Here is a 23,420-nt window from a genome sequence, read left to right as displayed (position 1 = left end):
TTACTTCACATTACTATGATTTTGTGCTAGCTGGCATAGGTGTCTTGAGACTAACTGAATACTTTTTCTACAACAGTGATATATACCAATAACTAATAAGGTAATTACAACCAAAGCCATAACTGGTATCGCAAAAATTGTTACCAAATTTAATGTATATTTTGTATCTTCTCTAGCCGACCCTTCATCACAATTCTCAATACACAAAAAGACGTTTCTCTCGGTGGTTTGGTGTTCACCGATGTCCGGGCAATCGACGACTGTTATCCTCAGAAAGGCTTGTGTCATCTCTCCAGATCCCGGCAGGGAACATGCGTAGACTCCTGATAAAAGCTTTGAGATGAAAGTTATTACAAGAGAGCCATTTTTATCTACAGATACGGGGTAAAGGTGGTGTCCAGGAGAAGCCATTCTTCCTAGGGTTAACGTATCAGGCAACGTCCAAACAATCTCTTGGCGATTCGTGGCATTAAGCGGACAATGGAACGAAAATATCAAGTCACTGACGTAGACGAACAAACGTTGGTCTTCAATTGGAAATGTGTTCCCTCCCTGTTCTCCAGTAGTGAATTTTTCACCCCCGATGGTAAGGCTCGCATAGCTTTGATTCGCAAATATTGAAGGGGTGTCGCAAACAGGAGGAACGGAGATTTGTGAGATCCGTCTGACAAACGATATCAGCTGAAGGTTACAGTGCCAAGGATTGCCCGCAAAATCGATTTTCAGTCCATTGGGGAAAAACGGTAGATCAATGTTCAGTATTGAAGATAAGTTATTATTGCCAAGATCAAGCCATTTGAAACGTAACGTATGAAATGCACCAAGTGTTACTAGAAATATATAATTGTTATTAAGAAAAAGACTGTCTAATTTAACGAAATTGGAAAAGTCTGTTCGCCTAATAACTTTAATTTCATTCCAAGATAGATCTAGATTTCTAAGGAATGGAAATGAAGATCCATTTCTCAGTTGCCCTGGGACTGCTTGAAATAGATTAAAGGATAGGTTTAAGGTCAGCAGAGATGTTGCTTGTATTCTGGGAAAATTATAGGATAAGTTATTACGTTGAAAAAATGCAGCAATAAGACCAGTCCGAATGACATATGAAGAGTTTGAACACCATTTACTAACAATTTGAGTGTTGACCAGATAGAGGTATCTCAAGCTTGGAAGATGATGAAAAGGGGAAAAGCTGGATGCATTATCGATGTTACCAGTGTGTGAGAGAGACAAAAGTGTTAATGCAGATAAGCCAGAAAATAGATTACCTGTAATCGCGTGCAGTGGGTTGCCGGAAATATCTAAAGTATGAAGCAATGGACAACAATTAAATGTATTTTCAGACAAATACTTCAGGTTATTCCATTGGAGATGAATAAAGTTGATTCGTTGTAACCCCTGGAGGCTGTGTTCCTCGAGAGATGATAAAGAATTGTGGCTCAAATTAAGAGCTCTAAGATACGTAGCCGTAAAGAAAAAGAACGGTCTGATTTCAGTAAGGGCGTTTGAAGATAAATCTAAGAAATTCAACGATTGCCTGAAGATCCATTTTATTTTCTCTAAAGATATGTTATTTCCCTTTAAATTCAATACCCTTAATCCTGATGGTATGTTCTCTAAGGAGTTGTCCCTGCCTTTGATTCGGTTGTTATCAAGACTTAACCTCTCCAGCGATGCTGGGAAATGTGGGGTACTTTCTACATTATTTCCATCCATTATAACGTTTATTAAGGCGTGATAATTCTCAAAAACGTTTCTTTGACAGAATGATATATTGTTGTTTTCAAGATTTAGAACATTTATCTGATTAGATGGTAGAGAGGGGAAACATTGCAGCCTGTTCGAATCCAAATAAAGATCCTGTAAAGATAGTATTTCACCGACTTCGCTTCCGGTTACATTTACAATATGGTTTTCACTGAGGTGTAGATATCTCAGGTTGGCCATACTTGTCAGAACAGGGATATGCATCAGACAGTTTCCCATGAGAAACAGTTCTACAAGGGCAGGAAATTTCAATGCATCACTCTGTATCCATCTTATACGATTGAAGGACAGATCAAGGTATTCAAGACTTGGTAAAGAGGGGAGATTTGACAACTCATGAATAAAATTGTTTTTCATTTGGAGCTTGAATAACCTCGTTAGATTCGTTAAACCCGAGTCATTCCAAATTGATATTTGATTGAAGTGCAAGTACACGAGGCGCAGGCTATGGAGATTTCGAAAGATTTTTACACTGCTAATTTTGTTATAGCCTGCGTGTATCATTGTGATATTATGAGAACCATCAAACCTGATAGTCCTTATAGAGTTATTGTAAGCAAAAATATGTTCAATATTTACGCCTTCAACAATATACAGCTCTTGTACATGGTTATTTGCAAAATTTATTAAAGACATGGACGGTAGATTAGAAAGAACCATTAATTTTTGTTGTAACAAATTACTATTGATTGCAAGATTACAAATGTTCGGAACATGGGCCGATGAAAAGTGCATTATCCTGTTGTGTTTGAGATTCAGATTCCTTAATGAGGGTAGGTGAGTCAATGCCCCACGGGTTAAAGAGTTAATGATATTATCACTGAGATCAAGTCGATTTAGAAGCGAACTGTTTTTAACCACGGGTAAAGATGAAATTAAGTTTCTATTCAGTTGCAACTCCTCCAAACTTGCGAGGTTGTCGAAAGCGCCGTGTTCAATGATCTTGATGCGATTGTGTGATAACCCTATGAATCTTGATGAAGACAATTTGGACATAGAACCAATCGTTTCTAGTTTTCCGTAAGAAAACATTAAAATTGTAATGAATGCGGGATGATGGAACGAACACGAATCAACGTACAAGGCTTGAGTCCCTCTGATAGATACAATATCTATCTCGTTAAGCACCTTCACTGTCTCCATTGGATTATTGTTGACTTTAAAAATAAGGTAATTGTTCTCAATTGGGAACTGCGTGGGCCACTCTGAAAAGTTGTTAAAAGATACATCGACATAAACGAGCTGTGTAAGGAGATGCAAGGAAGGCAAAGTCGCGATGAAGTTCCCTCTGATGTTCAGTTTTACCAATGACACAATCTTGTCGAAAGCACCGGCCTCGATGGCATTGATGCGATTGTTACTGAGGTCCAGTGTCACCATGTTTTCTTGACAGAGGAAGGATCCGTTCCGAACCCTCCGCACAAGATTATGACTGAGTGTAAAAGCGGTGATGTGGCAAGGAATACCTCTGGGGATCGAGGTGTGTTTTCCTTCTGAACAGTAGACTTTCAGGGTATTCCCTTCAACACATTGACAACCGCTTGGACACGACGATACCTCGTCTATCTTTACGGCACCAAGCAATATTAGTAGAAGAATCCCGATGAAGCCTCTTCCTATCATACAATCACGTTGGTTTTCCATTTTTCAGCCAGGCTGAATTCGAATTTAACCACCTAGAAATGAAACCTGTATTACTGTCCTTTATAATATACCTTGAAAGTATGAAGAGATGAATTCCAATCCAAAGTCTTAATGTCCTTGCTTGAAAATTTTTGTTATTTAACGTAAATCGTTGGTCTTTGTTTTAAAACCATACGCAATTAATATTCAATTTTATAGATATTTCTGCCTGGGAATGGTGGGAAGCAAGCAAAGTAGCCGTAGTCTTCGAAAGTCACGATGCTATGTATGAATGTAGTTGGGAACACTGAAACCATATAAGTAGACAAGGCATCTCGCCATACAGTTCCTTGGGAGAGCATGATATTTATAGATTTTGCAATCAGTGTTGCTATGCCACGGTGCCGGATGATCTACGTCGACAACACTGGTTTCCAATTGCGAACAAAACGGGGGTCTTTGGGGGTTTTCTCTCCCCCCCCCCTTAAAAAGAAATTCACGACCAAAAAAAAAAAACAAAAGAGAAGGAAACGAAAAGGATGAAATATGATATTATTTTCTATAGTGTCAAATTTATCACAAATTAAACTTTTGTAATAAAAATGTTGATATTTTTGCTCGCTCGTTTCGCTCACTCGCAACTTTCAGTATATGTAAATTTTGCCCAATACGCCATATCTGCCCCCCCCTCCTCAATTTGATTTGCTCATTACACACTGCTGGTTTCTGGTCAGAAGAATGGGATACACAAGCATTTATACGAACCGATGTCTTTCAATATCTACGATACGAATCATTTATTCGCTGTTTTTTCGAACCGATATGTTGTTATACCGAGGATCTTTCGTAGAAGTCAGATTTTGACATATTTCTAATTGGAAAATTCTAACCGTCCTTTCACACGGAAAAAATCGTAATTTGAACGATGATTAGAGTGAAAAATAAGGTTACTAAATTCTTAGCACGTGTGAAACCAAACTAGAACATGGTTAGAATCACGAACTGAAATTCTACTACGGTGGTGAATTCCATTTAAGTTTCACAAAAATTACGGTACGAATTTTACGTGTGAAATGCTTGACCTCCAAAACCATAGGGTTTGGGTTTTGGGCGGAGCTTACATGATCTTTTAAGCCCCTCCGTATAGATAATACAATTATAATGCACTCATTGTACATAGTTTGTATTTGCGAAGCTGTGCTTTGATTGACAAGTCACCAATGACACATACCGCTTTCGCTCGGAAATTCGAATTCGAATAATAGTTTTCGAGTGAGCGTGTGAAAGGTCCGATGATTCTAAAGACGAATTGCAATTTTCATTACAACGATCATACAAGATTCACGTGTGAAAAGGCCCTTTGACACTTTTTTTTCAGCAAATATCAAGCCTTAAAACAATTTAGGATTTATTTGTATAGAAATAACTGACCCGTTACCGAAGAGACGATTTGTGCAAATATGAGTTTTATATAACCGTCATACGAATGGCGACAGTCAAAATATAATCGCGTACACAAATATGATATTCTTCATGGCATGCAATGCTACGTAGAATATTAGTTTTATTTAAGATCATACCTTCATCATAAGGTTATAGACAAAAACATATACCACATCTTTTTTATTTTCATCTTGATTTGACTCCAAAGGGTATTTCTGTTCATTAAAAATAAATATTTTCTAAAAATAGTGGGTTGTTGCAAGAAAATATTTGCGATCAAATGCAAATATTCTCTTCCAATTTTACAATTGATAGATCAAGTTTAGCTATAGCGAATCGGATTACACTCCTTTTTTCAAGGTGTTGATAAGAAATCAATCAATGATTGATTTAGGGAGCAAAAATAGACTTGCAATTGATCACAAGTTTCTTGCAACACCCCAATAGACCTCTTCGTTCTTCAATATCTACGAAAAAAGCTTTCAAATGACACCAGGACGTGCATTGTTATCTGATTGGGAAGACAGGCCTTACCATGTATTTTGCCAGTGTGCAAAATATGGTATAGCAGTCTGCTATCAACAGAGAATAGAGTCAAATCACTCGCAAATGTATCAACTTTAGACAGGGAGATTACAGCGATCGATCCTTGTTATTAGCAGAGAAACTATTTACGAAAGAATGGCAACAATTCAGAGATTTGTTTTGGGTCCAAAATCGAAGAATTTAGGGGTTGAGAAATCCACTTTAAGGCACGATATGTTGATTTTCGCGGTGTGTGTGTGAGGGTGTGGTGGGTGTGTGTGCATATATATTATATATATCTCGAACCGTGCATTTGCTGACCTAGCTGTCGACTGAAACACTTTTTGTGATGGTTGGGCATAGGTTTCGGCTACCTATCCCTCTAAATATTTTTGTGTTCTTGTTGAGGACACATCAGGGGCAGCGAAACCAGGGGTTTAGGGGTGTCAGCCCTCCCCCACCAACTTTTTTCAGTATCCAAGTACAAAAATGACCATAAAATTGTAATGTTATGCATATTTTGCCCCCACTTCCACTCTCCGCTCAACTCCGACCACTACTCAAAAATTCGCACCACGGCCCTTGCATATCACGTAGGAAGTTTATTCCGTAAGAACCAGTTTGAGCAATGGTGCCCTCAGTCGGTGGGGAACAATTAACAAGTTCAAATTAACAATTAAACAAGTTCATGCTCTTTGGAGTAATGCATTTGCACTGACGGCCGTCTTTTAGTGTAGAAATGTTTTGAAATAGGGATTCACTAGATTTTCACTGTCATGATAAAACTATGTAGGCCTACATTTTTTTCACTTCTAAGTTACCCTTCAACAAACTTCCTAAAATTCTAAGATGGTTACATTGTACCTTCACCAAAGATTATGATATCCCAATGATAGTAAATAAATTTCTTTTGACATCTTTATCAACGTACTACCCAACTCAAACTATTCGTGTATATACAACGCAGCCGTCGCCCCCATTGGAATAGCGGAGCCAATGTCTCGCTTTTCTGCTATGCAGGTGAAACACAAATTATTTGCTTAAGGCATGGTCACACCGCTCGAGCGTTGTTGGAGCGGTCGTGGAGCGGTAGGGAAAGATGGTCGAATTTCGCTCACAAAATTGGGGGAAAATCGAAAAAAAAAGAAAAAAAAAACAATCGATATCAAAAATGGTGAACGGTAGCGAGCGGTGATGATTTTTTTACTCTCCGCTCTACGACCGCTACAACAACGCTCGGGCGCGACCATGCCTTAAGCAAATAATTTGTGTTTCACCTGCATAGCAGAAAAGCGAGACATTGGCTCCGCTATTCCAATGGGGGCGACGGCTGCGTTGTATCATCTTAACCAAGGTTTTATTTTGAAAAGTCGTCATGATATCTTTGAAAGTAAATGAATATGTTACATGAAACTTGGACATAGCTTGGGTAATCAAGTATCGCTGATTATCTCGCATGGTTTTCAGGTCAAAAAGGTCATTTAGGATCAACTAACTTTGACCAAGTTGTGGTCAACGTTAAAATCAGTCTTAACAAAGGTTAAGTTTTTGAAACGTCATCATAGCATGAAAGAAAATGGATATGATTTATTAAAGTTCGAGATAAGGGTAATCAAGTATCCATGATCATCTTGTATAATTTTCAATTAATATATGATAAAGGTCAAAGGTCAATTGACGTCAGCAAAAAAGTTTTTCACATCCACATAAATGATAATTTATTTTACAATAAATTATTCATCTCGGTTATTTCAAGAGTCAGCACTGCTGCTATATCGAATGGCGTAATAGCCAAGACTGCCTAAAAAAATTTTACTTGTTTTGATATATTTTTTTCCCCACACAAAATTATGAATTGTATTCGTCTGATTTTTTTTCTATCCATCCTTGCCTGCTAAGCTTTCATTTACTCCAGGGGCCCTTATTTTTAAAATTAGATATTTTTGAATATTTTTTCTTATTTTTTTTTTTTACTAATGTTCCAAGCAAAAGGAATACATCTTCTGCCCTCCCCCCACCTTCTTGCCCCCGTGGTAAAACCAAGGAGATATCACCCTTGGTAAAACCCTACGGGAAAGGTTAAAGTGTTTCTCACCATGCTGCTATCCATATTATCCAAGGTTCCCTCTTCTACTGTTTAGAGAGAAACCTAATCTCGGCATTACAAACAAAGTCTCGGCAATGTATCGAAATAAGCCATGAATAACAATCGTTTTATTTAATAGTCATGTTTGTTTTCTGGACCGTGATTCGTTTTCTTCTTTCATTTGATGTTTAGCATCATGGGGTGGTATATTTGTTTCAAAAATCATGTTCATTGCTTTTAAAAAGCGAGATATCATTGTTCTAATCTCATTCAGACACTTGACCGTCATCAAAAGCCCATTGTGGATAAGATTGTGCTTATCTCCGCTTCCCTCTCATAAGCACGAATCCCCTATTCTTAACGTGACTCATCCAAGCAAATAAAGAGATAATATATGATATTTACGGCACATTCACCCGAGGGGGTTTTCATGAAAGTTTTGTTGAACGGGCTATTCACTCTATATTCCACACTTACATGTAAATAAATCCAAGTGAACCGTGGTTATGGACCAATCGAAATCTGGATTTAGTTTTAATCCTAAACATTAATTTTTGAACTTTGAAGGATTTGATTTAATCTATCGAGATTTAAATATAATTTTTTTAGGAATCAAAATTCAAAATAAAAATCCAGGTCTCCGTAACATAAAGGTTAGCGATTAAAAGCTAATTTGAAAGAACAATTCGGATTGGTTCCCATGCTGTCAGTCTACTGAGCAAAGTGCGCATGCAACGAAGATCTTGATAGGCCATTTCATTCAGCGGTTAATCCAGGGGCCGTTTCATAAAGTTGTTCGTAAGTGATGAGCGACTTTAAAAACGACTGGTGATCCTTTCTTGTGGTAAATGATGTTCACATTGGTGATTATCTATCGCGTAAGAAAGGTTCACCAGTCGTTCTTAAATGCGCTCTTAACTTACGAACAGATTTATGAAACACCCACCAGGGCCGAAGCCAGGATATTCTAGGAGGGGGTTCCGAATAATATCGAGTTAACCTTTCTATTTTAAGATCAGTTCCGTTTCTCCCGGGACGAATCTAGCTTTTTTTCGCAAAATACGGGGGGGGGGGCAGAAAAAAATCATGTTCGATGTTCGACCTAGGGAGTTATACATTGTTTATACATGGGAAACCCCATCAGAGCGTGTTTTTCAAATTCTCTCATGGTCTTCCTTAAAACAATTGTACAGGAAATCTACATTATGTATGGTATACAAGAGTGTAAATGGATTAGCTCCACATTTATTAAGTACCAAATTTATTTTTAATGATGTATCAATGCGTATAACACGAAGAACTAATAAATTAATGCTACGAGCCCCGAAATTCAAAACGCAGTATTACAAAAACACATTTATACCGGTAGGCATAAGTGAATGGAACTGTTTATCTCAAGACACTCGATTATTCGAACGACTTCTGAATTCTTAAAAATATTCCCATACCATTTGTATCTTAATTGCATAACTTGTTTTCACTCATGTCAATATGTAATCATAATGTTAAATTTATTATTATTTGTTACAAGTAAGTAACGAGTCTGCAGAATGTGATGGGGTGTGTGAGGGGTGTTGGGTGCTTCCGTGTGTTTGTGTGTTACTGATGAATCTGATGACGGCACAGAGGGTTGACATTTTTAAAGATTTTATTTCTTGTATATTTTGCATATTATGTACTTTATATTTTGTCTGTATTTTGATTAACAGGGCCCGATTGCAAACCAGTTTTTTAATCTTTGTTAATATTTTTATCGTGTATAGCTGAATTGGTTACCCCGTAAAAAGATGTGTAATAAATAAATAAATAAATAAGTGCAAAATTGATGTTTGACATAGGGGAAAGCCGAATTGATGTTCAACGTAAGGGGGCACTGAATTAATGTTTGACTTAGGGGACGCTTAATTGACGTTCAACGTAAGGGGGAGGGCATTTAAATGATTTTCGGTCTAGAGGGTGTCGAATTAATGTTCGACCAAAGAATGTGACGAATTTATGTTCCAACAAGGGAGGTGCCGAAGTAATGTTCGACCTAGGGGAGTGCCGAATTAATGTTCGACCAAAGGGGCGCCGAATCGATTTTCAACCTAGGGAGTGCCGAATTGATGTTCGACCAAGGGGGCGCCGAATTAATGTTTTACATAGGGGCACTAAATTAATGTTCGACATAGGGGGACGCCGAATTGATATTCAACCTAAGGGGGGCATTGAATTCATGTTCGGTCTGGGAGTTGCCGATTTAATATTCGACCCAGGAGAGTGCCGAATCGATGTTTGACATAGGGGCGCCTAATCGATTTTCAACCTAAACGGTGCCGAATTAATGTTCGACATAGTGACGCCACATTGATATTCAACCAATGGGGGGGGCGCCGAAGTGAAGTTCAAAAAAGGGGGCAACGAATGAATTTTCGACCTAGGGGAGGGTGCCGATTCGATGTTCCAGATAGGGGCGCCAAATTGAAAATCGACATACTGTAGAAGGCACAGAATTTGTGCTCGACCTCGCGTGTGCCGATTGTGTTCGACCTACGGGAGTGCCAAATTGATTTTCTACCAAGGGGTGCCGAACTGATGTTCGACATAGGGGCGCGGAATTGATCTTCAACCTATGGGGTGTCGAATTGATGTTTCAGGTCACATGACCAAGGTCGATAATCTTTGGTCATGTTGGCGTATTTGTTGAATTCCCATTATAACTTTGAAAGTTTAAGGATCTAGTTCATGAAATGTGGACATAACAATGCGCGTACTTTGGGGAAAGGGTAGGCACAAATGGGGGCGCCAAAACAAAAGAAGAAAAAGAGGGAAAGAAAGGGGGAGAAAAAAGAAGGGAAAGAAGAATAAAACAGAAACAGGTAAATAAAGAAAGGCGGAAAGAATGAGAGGAAATGGGGGCTCCGAATCGATATTTGACATACGGGGCGCCGAATTGATGTTCAACCTTTGGCGGGTGGAGGTCCGCCGAATTGAAGTTCGTCATAGGGGCGCCGATTTGATGTCCGACAGAGGGACATTGAATTAATATTCGACATAGGAGAGTGCCGAATTGACGTTTTTAACCGGGGCGCCGAATTGATGTTCGACACAGGGGGACGCCGAATGGATGTCTTCCGTAATGGGGGGGGGGAATTGAATTGATGTTCGATCTAGGGGGTGCCAAATTAATTTTCGACATAGGGGAGTGCCGAATAAATGTTCGATCAAGGGGGGAGTGGTGCCGAATGGATGTTCGAACAAAGGAGGTGCCGAATCGATGTTCGACTTTGGGGCGCTGAATGATATTCAACCTAAGGGAAGGGGCATTGAAATTATGTTCGGTCTAGGGGTTGCCGATTTAATGTTCGGCTTAGGTGAATGCCGAATTGTTGTTCGAACTCCGGGAGTGCCGAATTCATGTTCGACCAAGCGGTGCCGAATTCATGTGTCAGGTCACATGACCAAGGTCGATAATCTTTGGTCGGGTTGGTGTATTTGTTGAATTCCCAATATAACTTTGAAAGTTCACGGATCTAGTTCATGAAATGTGGACATAAGCATACGCGTATTTTGGGTGACCTCGGGGCATGGACCACCTGGTAGGCAAAGAAGAGTGCAACAAAAAGATGAAGAAAAAGAGGAAAAGAGAAGAGGAGCAAAAAGGAAGAAAGAAAAATAAAAGAGAAAAAGGTGAAATAAAGAGACGGAAAAAAGGAGAAGAAATGTGGCTCCGAATTGAAGTTCGACATAGGGGCGCCGATTTGATGTCCGACATAGGAAAATTGAATTTATGTTAGACATAGGTGGGCGCCAAATTGATATTCAACCTAAAGGGGGGGCATTGGAATGTTGTTTGGTCAGGGGGTTGCCCAATCGATGTTCGACAAGGGGGATGCCGAATTAATGTTCGACCTATCGGGTTGCCGAATTGATGTTCGACATAGGGAGTGCCGAATTGAAATTTTACATCGGGGTGCCGAATTGATGTTCGGCATAGGGGGACGCCAAGTGGATGTTTTCCGTAAGGGGGGGGGGGGAGCCGAATTGATGTTCGAACAAGGGGGTGCCGAATTAATGTTCTACCGAGGGGGTGCCGAATTGATGTTCGAACAAGGGGGTGCCGAATTAATGTTCTACCCAGGGGGTACCGAATTGATGTTCGAACAAGGGGGTGCCGAATCGATGTTCGACATAGGGGAGTGCCGAATGAATTCTCGACCAAGGGGGGGGGTGCCGAATGGATGTTCGAACAAAGGGGGTGCCGAATCGATGTTCGATATTGGGGCGCCGAATGATGTTCAACCAAGGGAGGGGGGTGCCGAATTGATGTATGATATCGGGGTGCCGTTTTGTTGTTCGAACTACGGGGATGCCGAATTCATGTTCGACCAAGGGGGTGAGGGAGCTGCCGAATTGATGTTCGACATAGGGGAGTGCCGAATCGATGTTCGATATTGGGGCACCGAATGATATTCAACCGAGGGGGGGATGCCGAATTCATGTTCGACCAAGGGGGGGGTGCCGAATTGATGTTCGACATAGGGGAGTGCCGAATTAACGTTTTACATCGGGGCGCCGAATTGATGTTCGGCATAGGGGGACGCCGAATCGATGTTTTCCGTAAGGGGGGTGCCGATTGGATGTTTGAACAAAGGGTGTGCCGAATCGATGTTCGACATTTGGGCGCCAAATAATATTCAACCAAGGGGATGGGGCATTGAAATTATGTTTGGTCTAGGAGTTGCCGATTTAATGTTCGACCTAGGGGAGTGCCGAATCGATGGTCGACAAAGGGGGAGTGCCGAATTCATGTTCGACCAAGGGGGTGCCGAATTCATGTTTCAGGTCACATGACCAAGGTCGATAATCTTTGGTCGTGTTGGTGTATTTGTTGAATTCCCGTTATAACTTTGGAAGCTCATTGATCTAGTTCATGAAATGTAAACATGAGCATACATGTATTTTGGGTGGACTTGGGGCCTGGACCACCGGGTAGGAAAAAAAGAGGGCGACAAAACGATGAAGAAAAAGAGGGAAAGAAATTAGGGAGAAAAAAGAAGGGAAAGAAGACTAAAAGAGAAAAAGGTGGAATATAGAGAAAAGGAAAAAAGAAGAGAGAAGGGTGGCTCCTAATCAGTTTTCGACATAGGGGGCGACGAATGGATGTTTGATCGAGTGGGAGGTGCGTCGAATTGAAATTCGACATAGGGGGCACCGGATTTATGTTCGACAAATAGGGTGCCAACTTGATGTTTTACGTAGGGGCGCTAAGTTGATGTTTGACAAAGGGGGACGCCGGATTGATATTCAACCTAAAGGGGGGCATTGAAATGATGTTTGGTCAAGGGGTTGCCCAATTAATGTTCGAACAAGGGGGTGCCTAATCGATGTTCGACAAGGGGGATGTCGAATTAATGTTCGAACTAGCGGGTTGCCGAATTGATTTTCGACATAGAGGAGTGACGAATCGACGTTTTACATCGGTGCGCCGAATTGATGTTCGGCAAAGGGGGACGCCGAATGGATGTTTTCCGTAAGGGGGGAATTGAATTGATGTTCGATCTAGGAATGCCGAAATAATGTTCGACGTAGGGGAGTGCCGAATTAATGTTCGACCAAGGGGGTGCCAAATTAATCTCCGACCTAGGGTAGAGCCGAATCAATGTTCGACCAAGGGGGGGGGGGTGCCGATTGGATGTTCGAACAAAGGGGATGACGAATCGATGTTCGATATTTGGGCGCCGAATGATATTCAACCAAGGGGAGGGAGCATTGAAATTATGTTCGGTCTAGGGGTTGCCGATTTAATGTTCGCCCTAGGGGAGTGCTGAATTGATGTTCGACAAAGGGGGTGCTAAATTCATGTTTCAGGTCACATGACCTAGGTCGATAATCTTTGGTCGTGTTGGTGTATTTGTTGAATTCCCGTTATAACTTTGAAAGTTCATGGATCTTGGGGCCTGGGTCTCAGGGTAGGCACAATTCGGGGCGCCAAAAGAAGAAGAGAAAAAGGGAAAGAAAGGGGGAGAAAAAAGGAGGAAAGAAGAATTTTTAAAAAAGTGAAATAAAGAGAGGCGGGAAAAAAGAGGGAATTGGGCTCCGAATTGGTATTCGACATATGGGGCGCCGAATTGATGTTCAACCTATGGCGGGTGGAGGTGCGCCGAATTGAAGTTCAACATAGGGGCGCCAATTTGATGTCCGACAGAGAGAAATTAGATTTAATGTTGGACATTGGGGGCGTCGACTTAATGTTCGAGCTAGGAGGTGCCAAATCGATGTCTTACGTTGGGGCGGCAAATAGATGTTTGACATGGTGGCGCCAAATCGATGTTCAACCAGGGGGGGGGCAAAGTGAAGTTCGATAAAGGGGGTACCAAATCGATGCTCCCGATAGGGGTGCCAAATCGATATTCGACCTAAGAGGCGCCGAATTGATGTTCGACCTGCGGGAGTTCCGAATCTATGTTCGACATAGGACCGCTGAATCGATGTTCGATCTAGGGGGTCCAAATTGATGTACGACCAAGAGGGTTGCGAATTGGTGTTTTACACAGAGGCGCTAAATTAATGTTTGACATAGGGAGACGCCGAATTGATATTCAAACTAAGGGAGGGGGCATTGAAATTATTTTCTGTCTAGGGGTTGCCGATTTAATGTTCGGCCTAGGGGAGTGCCGAATTGATGTTCGACAAAAGGGGGGGGGGGGTGGTGCCGAATCGATGGTCGACAAAAGGGAGTGCCGAATTCATGTTGGACCATGGGGGTGCCGAATTCATGTTTCAGGTCACATGACCAACGTAGATAATCTTTTGTCGTGTTGGTGTATTTGTTGAATTCCCGTTATAACTTTGGAAGTTCATGGATCTAGTTCATGAACTGTGGACATAAGCATACACGTATTTTGGGGGGCCTTGGGGCCTCGACCACCGGGTAGGCAAAAAAGAGGGCGACAAAACGATGAAGAAAAAGAGGGAAAGAAATTAAGGAGAAAAAAGGAGGGAAAGAAGAATAAAAGAGAAAAGGAAAAAAGAAGAGGAAAGGGCGGCTCCGAATCAGTATTTGACGTAGGGGGCGCCGAATGGATGTTTGATCGAGTGGGGGGTGCGTCGAATTGAAATTCGACATAGGGGGCACCGGATTTATGTTCGACAAATAGGGTGCCAAGTTGATGTTTTACGTAGGGGCGCTAAGTTGATGTTTGACATAGGGGGACGCCGGATTGATATTCAACCTAAAGGGGGCATTGAAATGATGTTTGGTCAAGGAGTTGCCCAGTCAATGTTCGAACAAGGGGGGCCTAATCGATGTTCGACATAGGGGAGTGCCGAATTAATGTTCGACCAAGGGGGGTGCCGATTGGATGTTCGAACAAAGGGGGGACGAATGATGTTCGACATTTGGGCACCGAATAATATTCAACCAATGGGAGAGAGCATTGAAATTATGTTCTGTCTAGGGGTTGCCGATTTAATGTTCGGCCTATGGGAGTGCCGAATTGATGTTCGACAAAGGGGGGGGGGGGTGCCAAATCGATGGTCGACAAAAGGGAGTGCCGAATTCATGTTGGACCATGGGGTGCCGAATTCACGTTTCAGGTCACATGACCAAGGTCGTAATCTTTGGTCGCGTTGGTGTATTTGTTGAATTCCCGTTATAACTTTGGAACTTCATGGATCTAGTTCATGAAATGTGGACATAAGCATACGCGTATTTTGGGTGGACTTGGGGCCTGGACCACCGGGTAGGCAAAAAAGAGGGCGACAAAAGATGAAGAAAAAGAGAGAAAGAGAAGGGGGAGAAAAAAGGAGGGAAAGGAGAATAAAAAAGAAAAAAGGGGGAATATAGATAAAAGGAAAAAAGTAAGAGGGAAGGGTGGCTCCGAAACAGTATTCGACATAGGGGCGCAGAATGGATGTTTGATCGAGCGGACGGTGCGTCGAATTGAAGTTCGACATAGGGGGCACCGCATTTATGTTCGACAAATGGGGTGCCGAATGGATGTTCGACAAAAGGGGTGCCAAATCGATGTTCGACAATGGGGCACCGAATGATATTAAACCAAATGGGCGCCGAATTGATGTATGATATAGGGGGTGCCGTATTGTTGTTCGAAATGCGGGAGTGCCGAATTCATGTTCTACCAAGGGGGGTGCCGAATTCATGTTTCAGGTCACATGACCAAGGTCGATAATCTTTGGTCGTGTTGGTGTATTTGTTCAATTCCCATCAGAACTTTAAAAGATTTTGGATCTAGTTTAAAAAATGTGTACATAAGCAAACGCGGGGAGGGGGGCTCGGGGCCCAGGCCTCCTTGGTAGGCCAAAAGGGGGAGCTAAACAGAGAAAAAAAAAGAGGAAGAAATTAGGGAGAAATAAGGAGGGAAAGAACAAAAAAGGGGAAATAAAAGGGGAAGGGGGAAAAAAGAAGAGAAAAGGCAAAAAGAAATAGAAAAAGGAAGGGGGCTCCCAATTTTTGTTCAACCTAGGGGCGCCCAATTGATGTCCGACAAAGGAACACCGAATTTATGTTCGACCAAGGGGGTGCCGAATTTATGTTTTCCGTAAGGGGATATTGTATTGATGTTCGATCTAGGGGTGCCGATTTGATGTTCGACCAAGAGGGATGCCGAATTAATATTCGACCTAGGGCAGTGCAGAACTGATGTTTTGACCAAAGGGTTGCCAAAGTGATCTTCGACATAGGGGAGTGCCGAATTAATGTTCGACCAAGGGAGGGGGGGCGCCAAATGGATGTTCGAACAAAGGGGATGCCGAATCGATGTTCGACATTGGGGCGCCGAATGATATTCAACCAAGGGGAGGGGGCATCGAAATTATGTTCGGTCTAGGGGTTGCCGATTTAATGTTCGACCTAGGGGAGTGCCGAATTGATGTTTAACAAAGGGGGGGGGGGTGCTGAATCGATGTTCGACAATGGGGTGCCGAATGATATTCAGCCAAGGGGGGCGCCGAATTGATGTTTTGCATAGGGGCGCCGAATTGATGTTTGATAAAGGGGGTGCCGAATTGTTGTTCGAACTACGGGTATTTTGGGTGGCCTCGGGGCCTGGGCCACCGGGTAGGCAAAAAAGAGGGCGACAAATAGATGAAGAAAAAGAGGGAAAGACAAGGGGGAGAATAAAGGAGTGAAAGAAGAATAAAAGAGAAAAAAGGGGAATATAGGGAAAACGAAAAAAAGAAGAGAGAAGGGAGATCTCGAATCTGTATTCGACATAGGGGGTGCCGAATTCATGTTTCGGGTCACATGACCAAGGTCGATAATCTTTAGTCGTGTTGGTGTATTTGTTGAATTCCCATTATAACTTTGAAAGTTCATGGATCTACATGTAGTTCATGAAATGTGGACATAACAATGCGCGTACTCGGGGGGGGGGGCTTGGGGCCTGGGTCTCAGGGTAGGCACAATTCGGGGCGCCAAAAGAAGAAGAGAAAAAGGGAAAGAAAGGGGGAGAAAAAAGGAGGAAAGAAGAATAAAAGAGATAAAGGTGAAATAAAGTGAGGCGGAAAAAAGAAGAGGGAATTGGGCTGCGTATTGGTATTCGACATATGGGGCGCCGAATTGATGTTCAACCTATGGCGGGTGGAGGTGCGCCGAATCGAAGTTCGACATAGGGGCGCCGATTTGATGTCCGACAGAGGGAAATTGATTTAATGTTGGACATTGGGGCGCCGACTTAATGTTCGAGCTAGGGGGTGCCAAATCGATGTCTTACGTTGGGGCGACAAATAGATGTAAGACATGGTGGCGCCAAATCGATGTTCAACCAAGGGGGGGGGGCAAGTGAAGTTCGATAAAGGGGGTACCGAATCGATGTTCCAGATAGGGGTGCCAAATCAATATTCGACGTAAGAGGCCCGAATTGATGTTCGACCTACGGGAGTGCTGAATCGATGTTCGACCTACGTGAGTGCCGAATCTTTGTTCGACATAGGACCGCTGAATCGATGTTTGATCTAAGGGGTCCGAATTGATGTACGACCAAGAGGGTTCCGAATTGGTGTTTTACACAGAGGCACTAAATTAATTTTTGACATAGGGGGACGCCGAATTGATATTCAAACTAAGGGAGGGGCATTGAAATTATGTTCTGTCTAGGGGTTGCCGATTTAATGTTCGCTCTCAAGCACTTTACGTACCTGGGAAGTACTATTTCAAATGATGCTAGACTTGACAAGGAAATTGACAATAGACTCTCTAAAGCAAACAGTGCTTTTGGCAGACTACGAAGGAGAGTCTGGAACAATCATCACCTTAAAACAGAGTCTAAATTGAGCGTCTATAGAGCTGTTGTCATCTCAACACTCCTGTACGGGGCAGAGTCCTGGACTTTGTACCGCCGTCACATACGCCTCCTAGAGCGTTTCCACCAACGATGTCTCCGAAGCATCTTCAGGATTCGCTGGCAAGACCATGTGACAAATGTTGAGGTTCTCAAAAGAGCAGGCTTGCCAAGTATCGAAGCCATCTTCATACAATTGCAGCTGCGTTGGGCTGGGCATGTCTACAGAATGGAGGAAAACCGCCTTCCCAAGATTTTGCTCTTTGGTGAACTTTGCTCCGGCAAGCGGAAGAGAGGTGCACCTCGTAAACGCTACAAAGACTCTCTAAAGTGCAACCTGTCCTTGTGTAACATCAGCCATGATATGTGGGAAGCGCATGCAGTGAATCGAAATGCATGGAGGCAACGCACCAAGAAGGCAACTGCTTCCTTCGAAGCAGGACGTCGTGCAGCCTTAGAGGAAGGACGCAGAAGGCGGAAGGCCCGTATTTCCACTCAGGACGCTGCCCCCCATGAGCAAGTCCATCCATGTCCAAGATGTGGGAGAGTGTGTCTCTCCAAAATTGGACTTTATAGTCACAAAAAGTCATGTAAATCTTCCTAATCTTCGCTTGCGAAGTTCAGCCATTATAAATTATTTTTTGACATAGGGGGACGCCGAATTGATATTCAAACTAAGGGAGGGGCATTGAAATTATGTTCTGTCTACGGGTTGCCGATTTAATGTTCGGCCTAGTGGAGCGCCGAATTGATGTCCAACAAAGGGGGGGGGGGGTGCCGAATCGATGGTCGACAAAGGGGAGTGCTGAATTCATGTTGGACCATGGGGGTGCCGAATTCATGTTTCAGGTCACATGACCAAGGTCGATAATCTTTGGTCGCTTTGGTGTATTTGTTGAATTCCCGTTATAACTTTGGAAGTTCATGGATCTAGTTCATGAAATGTGGACATAAGCAAACGTGCATTTTGGGTGGACTTGGGGCCTTAACCACCGGTAGGCAAAATAGAGGGCGACAAATAGATGAAGAAAAAGAGGGAAAGAGAAGGGGGAGAAAAAAAGGAGGGAAAGGAGAATAAAAGAGAAAAAAGGGGAATATAGATAAAAGGAAAAAAGGAAGAGGGAAGGGCGGCTCCGAATCAGTATTCGACATAGGGGGCGCAGAATGGATGTTTGATCGAGTGGGGGGTGCGTCGAATTGAAGTTCGACATAGGGGGCACCGCATTTATGTTCGACAAATGGGGTGCCGAATGGATGTTCGACAAAGGGGGTGCCGAATCGATGTTCGAGAATGGGGCACCGAATGATATTTAACCAAATGGGCGCCGAATTGATGTATGATATAGGGGGTGCCGTATTGTTGTTCGAACTACGGGATTGCCGAATTCATGTTCGACCAAGGGGGTGCCGAATTCATGTTTCAGGTCACATGACCAAGGTCGATAATCTTTGGTCGTGTTGGTGTATTTGTTCAATTTCCATCAGAACTTTAAAAGATTTTGGATCTAGTTCAAAAAAATGTGTACATAAGCAAACGCGGGGGGGGGGGGCTCGGGGCCCAGGCCTCCTTTGTAGGCAAAATGGAGGAGCCAAAAAGAGAAAGAAAAAAAAGAAAGAAATTAGGGAGAAAAAAGGAGGGAAAGAACAAAAAAGGGGAAATAAAAGGAAAAGGGGGAAGAAAGAATAGGGAAGGCAAAAAAAAGAAAAAGGAAGGGGGCTCCCAATTTTTGTTCAACCTTGGGGCGCCCAATTGATGTCCGACAAAGGAACACCGAATTGATGTTTTCCGTAAGGGGGCATTGTATTGATGTTCGATCTAGGGGTGCCGAATCGATGTTCGACATTGGGGCGCCGAATGATATTCAACCAAAGGGAGGGGCATTGAAATTATTTTTTTTTCTTTCACCCTTAACAGGCATTGAAATTATGTTCGGTCTAGGGGTTGCCGATTTAATGTTCTACCTAGGGGAGTGCCGAATTGATGTTTTGCATAGGGGTGCCGAATTGTTGTTCGAAGAAATTACGCGTATTTTGGGTGGCCTCGGGGCCTGGGCCACCGGGTAGGCAAAAAAGAGGGCGACAAATAGATGAAGAAAAAGAGGGAAAAAGAAGGGGGAGAAAAAAGGAGTGAAGGAAGAATAAAAGAGAAAAAAGGGGAATATAGGAAAACGAAAAAAGAAGAGGGAAGGGTGGTCCCAAATCAGTATTCGACATAGGGGGTGCCGAATTCATGTTCTAACTAGGGGGTGCCGAATTGATGTTCGATCTAAGGGGTGCCGAATTGATGTTCGACAAAGTGGAGTGCCGAATTAATGTTTGACTAAGAGGGGGGGGTGCCAAATGGGTGTTCGAACAAAGGGGTGCCTAATTTATGTTTCAGGTCACATGACCAAGGTCGATAATGTTTGTTCGTGTTGGTGTATTTGTTGAATTTCTATTATACCTTTGAAAATTCATGGATCTAGTTCATGAAATGTGAACATAAGCATACGCGTATTTTGGGTGGCCTTGGGGCCTTAACCACCGGGTAGGCAAAAAAGAGGGCGACAAAAAGATGAAGAAAAAGAGGGAAAGAAATTAGGGAGAAAAAAGGAGGGAAAGAAGAATAAAAAAAAAAAAAGGGGAATATAGGGAAAACGAAAAAAAGAAGAGGGAAGGGCGGCTCAGAATCGGTATTCAACAAGGGGGTGCCGAATTATTGTTCGACCTAGGGGAGTGCCGAACTGATGTTCGAACAAGAGGGTGCCGAATTAATGTTCTAGGTAGGGGCTGCCGAATTGATGTTCGACCAAAGGGGTGTCGAATTGATGTTCGATCTAGGGGGTGCCGAATTGATCTTCGACATAGGGAAGTGCCGAATAAATGTCGACCAAGGGGGGGGGGGTGCCGAATGGATGTTCGAACAAAGGGGGTGCCAAATTGATGTTCGATATTGGGGCACCGAATGATATTAAATCAAGGGGGCGAATTGATGTATGATGTAGAGGGTGCCGTATTGTTGTTCGAACTACGGGAATGCCGAATTCATGTTCGACCAAGGGGGTGCCGAATTCATGTTTCGGGTCACATGACCAAGGTCGATAATCTTTGGTCGTGTTAGTGTATTTGTTGAATTCCCATGAGAACTTTAAAAGTTTTTGGATCTAGTTCAAAAAATGTGTACATAAGCAAGCGCGTGGGGGGGGGCTCGGGGCTCAGACCTCCCGGGTAGGCAAAAAGGAGGAGCCGAATTGATGTTCGATCTAGGGGATGCCGAATCGATGTTTTACATAGGGGGACGGCGAGTCTGATGGTCATTCAAAAATAATCGCAAGAAAATGAAAACGTTGAGAGGAGTCTGATGATCATGTTACATGGTGTTTAAAAGATAAAACTTCAGAGCATCTATGAACACCAAAATATAGACATCATAATTTTTAAACAAAATTTTGAAAACTGTCCCGTTTTATTGATACGCACTTTAGTACTTAGAATGTCCAAATTAAAGGTCAGAATATCAATTTTTCATCTCGCGCTTGGCGCTTACAATTATTAAGATAGATGTACCCATCCTGTTCATGGTTACAAAAAGTACTTAGAATGTCCATTGTGGGGTCGAAAATTCAAAAATTGTCAGCTAGCGCTTCGCGCTCACATAAGCGCTTGCATAAAATGTTGAGATAGATGCCCATCTTGTTCTTGATTACCAAAAGTGCTTCTACATTTTCCAAAACTGAGTTAAGAAAAACAACATTTATCAGCTCGCATTGCGCTTGCATCAATCGTTTAGATATATGTGCATCAGTCGTTTAGACCTATTCATGTCCACGGTAGCAAAAAGTGCCTAGAATGTCCGAGCGGGAAACATATAGATGAAAATATCCCCCATTGGCAAAAACTGGATCCATCCCTGTTAAAGAAATTACAGCTCCGGCACCCATAATTTTACAATGGCCTACCACTCTGATGAGAAATTAAACTACATTGAAATCCCAAAGTGCTTAAAATCATATGCTTTCTGTGGTATGACAACATATTCATGGATATGGGTTTTTTTTCATGAACGCATAAAAAAGTGGTCTTCGATGCATTTTGTGACGTGATTATGAAATAAGATAATTCAACATGCATTTAAGGCACCTGTGATTGCCTAAAGGGGGGGGGGGTGAGGCGCCATTTCCAGGAAAGTACACAAGGGGAGCCAAATTTCAGTCGGGCCCCCGGGACGCACTATCTTGGATACGCGTCTGATAAGGGTCACTGATCGTCTTTCACAAGTCTTCGGTCATACGATTAAGGTCAAATGTCATTTAGGGTCAATGAACGTATATTTTATCACCATATGAATGTTTTTTTTCTTGTGAATGATTGATCCATAGTCAGCACTGCTGGTTTATTGATTCGCATAATGCAGACCAGACTGCCAGGGGCGCTCCACTTGTTTTCTAGGTTTAAACCTTAACATGGAACATTCTATTTACTTTTCGTAGTTATGAAATGATTCGACCACGCAGCGCAAGCTGAAAATTTTTGGTATCCCAATCTAAAATTCGGACATTTTAAGCACGCGTTTACATAAAGAACGAGCTTCGCATCTCAATTAACATAGTAATGCGAGCGTAAAGATCGAGTTAATCAAGTTAAGCACTTTTCAACATATAGGACCATTGAATTATGAAGAGGACAGTTTTTGTTACCATACATTTTTGCCAAAATTTTTGTTTTTTTGTTTTTTTGTTACTGCAGCCCTGAATGGCTACCCTTTGTTTTACGGGTCCATGAATTCGATTGGTCCCTATAACAGTCCAACTGGATTTATTTCAAATCCCTGCAATTTAGAGGTTCCACAGTCAACAGAGTCGGCCAAACCAAATATTGAAAAGTGTCGGATCTGACAACTTCTCGAACGATACATGTTGGTGATTCTCCCGTGATTGGCATGAAATGGCAGTAAAGACAGCTTGAGTCCTTGGTATATCATTACATGAAAAACAAAATGTCAATAATTTTCACTAGGTTTGTTTCTTAAAGAAATAGATATTTCATTTCATTCGTTTATTTCCATTTTCAACAATTACAGTTTCTTCTGTACATGTTGACATATATAAATAACAAAACATATTTCAAATATTCCTGTACAGAAAATTATATTCAAGATTATTACAAATCAGGTTGGAAATGGAGGAGGCTGCTAAAAAGCGGAGCTTGTAGAGTGCAGCCTCCTAATAAATTTTGTTCTTTCCTCTCACGCTCTGCTCGATCGGGATATATCTTTTCCTTGGAATTTTTTAAGTTTACAAACAACTCTTGGCTCAATGCATGTGTGAATTTTCTTGACGCATCACGTAACAGGGAAAAGAAGGTGCCATTTTGCACCCTTCAAATCCAATACTGGATGCACATTATTGAATGCAAATTTCCACCCTGAAAAACGATTTGCACCATTCAGGCAGGGTGCAGCACACAGTTAGCTACATTTCATACCCTTTTACGATGCAGAGGGGTACCCTTAGCATGTTCAGAAACCTCTTGGATGCAGAAATTAACGCACATTAAATGGCTAAAAATTCCATCTTAGAGGGTGCAACATTTTGCACCCAGAGTAGGCATGCCAGTGTTGCATTCAGGGTGTAAATTAAACTTTGGAACTGGAAGTGCGTATGCGTATGTCTCACCCGAGACCTACACCTTACACCAATCCTCACAATTTAAGT

General features: G+C 42.2%; 1 protein-coding gene across 1 annotated transcript; it reads right to left on the bottom strand.

The window, feature by feature from the left end:
* On the bottom strand, positions 1-3,674 carry LOC121432214 (protein artichoke-like). Its single transcript, XM_041630067.1, has one exon. The coding sequence runs from the start codon at positions 3,409-3,411 to the stop codon at positions 1-3; it is 3,411 nt and encodes a 1,136-aa protein (XP_041486001.1). The 5' UTR covers positions 3,412-3,674.
* Between the last annotated feature and the right edge of the window lie 19,746 nt (positions 3,675-23,420).

Source organism: Lytechinus variegatus, chromosome 18 (genome assembly GCF_018143015.1).
Source record: "Lytechinus variegatus isolate NC3 chromosome 18, Lvar_3.0, whole genome shotgun sequence".
Taxonomy (NCBI): domain Eukaryota; kingdom Metazoa; phylum Echinodermata; class Echinoidea; order Temnopleuroida; family Toxopneustidae; genus Lytechinus; species Lytechinus variegatus.
Note: the sequence above shows the minus strand (reverse complement) of the source record. Positions and strands in the feature narration are given on the sequence as shown.

What these genes read in the sequence shown, in the direction of transcription:
- LOC121432214 (XM_041630067.1), bottom strand. Translation starts at nt 3,411, where the DNA reads ATGGAAAACCAACGTGATTGTATGATAGGAAGAGGCTTCATCGGGATT.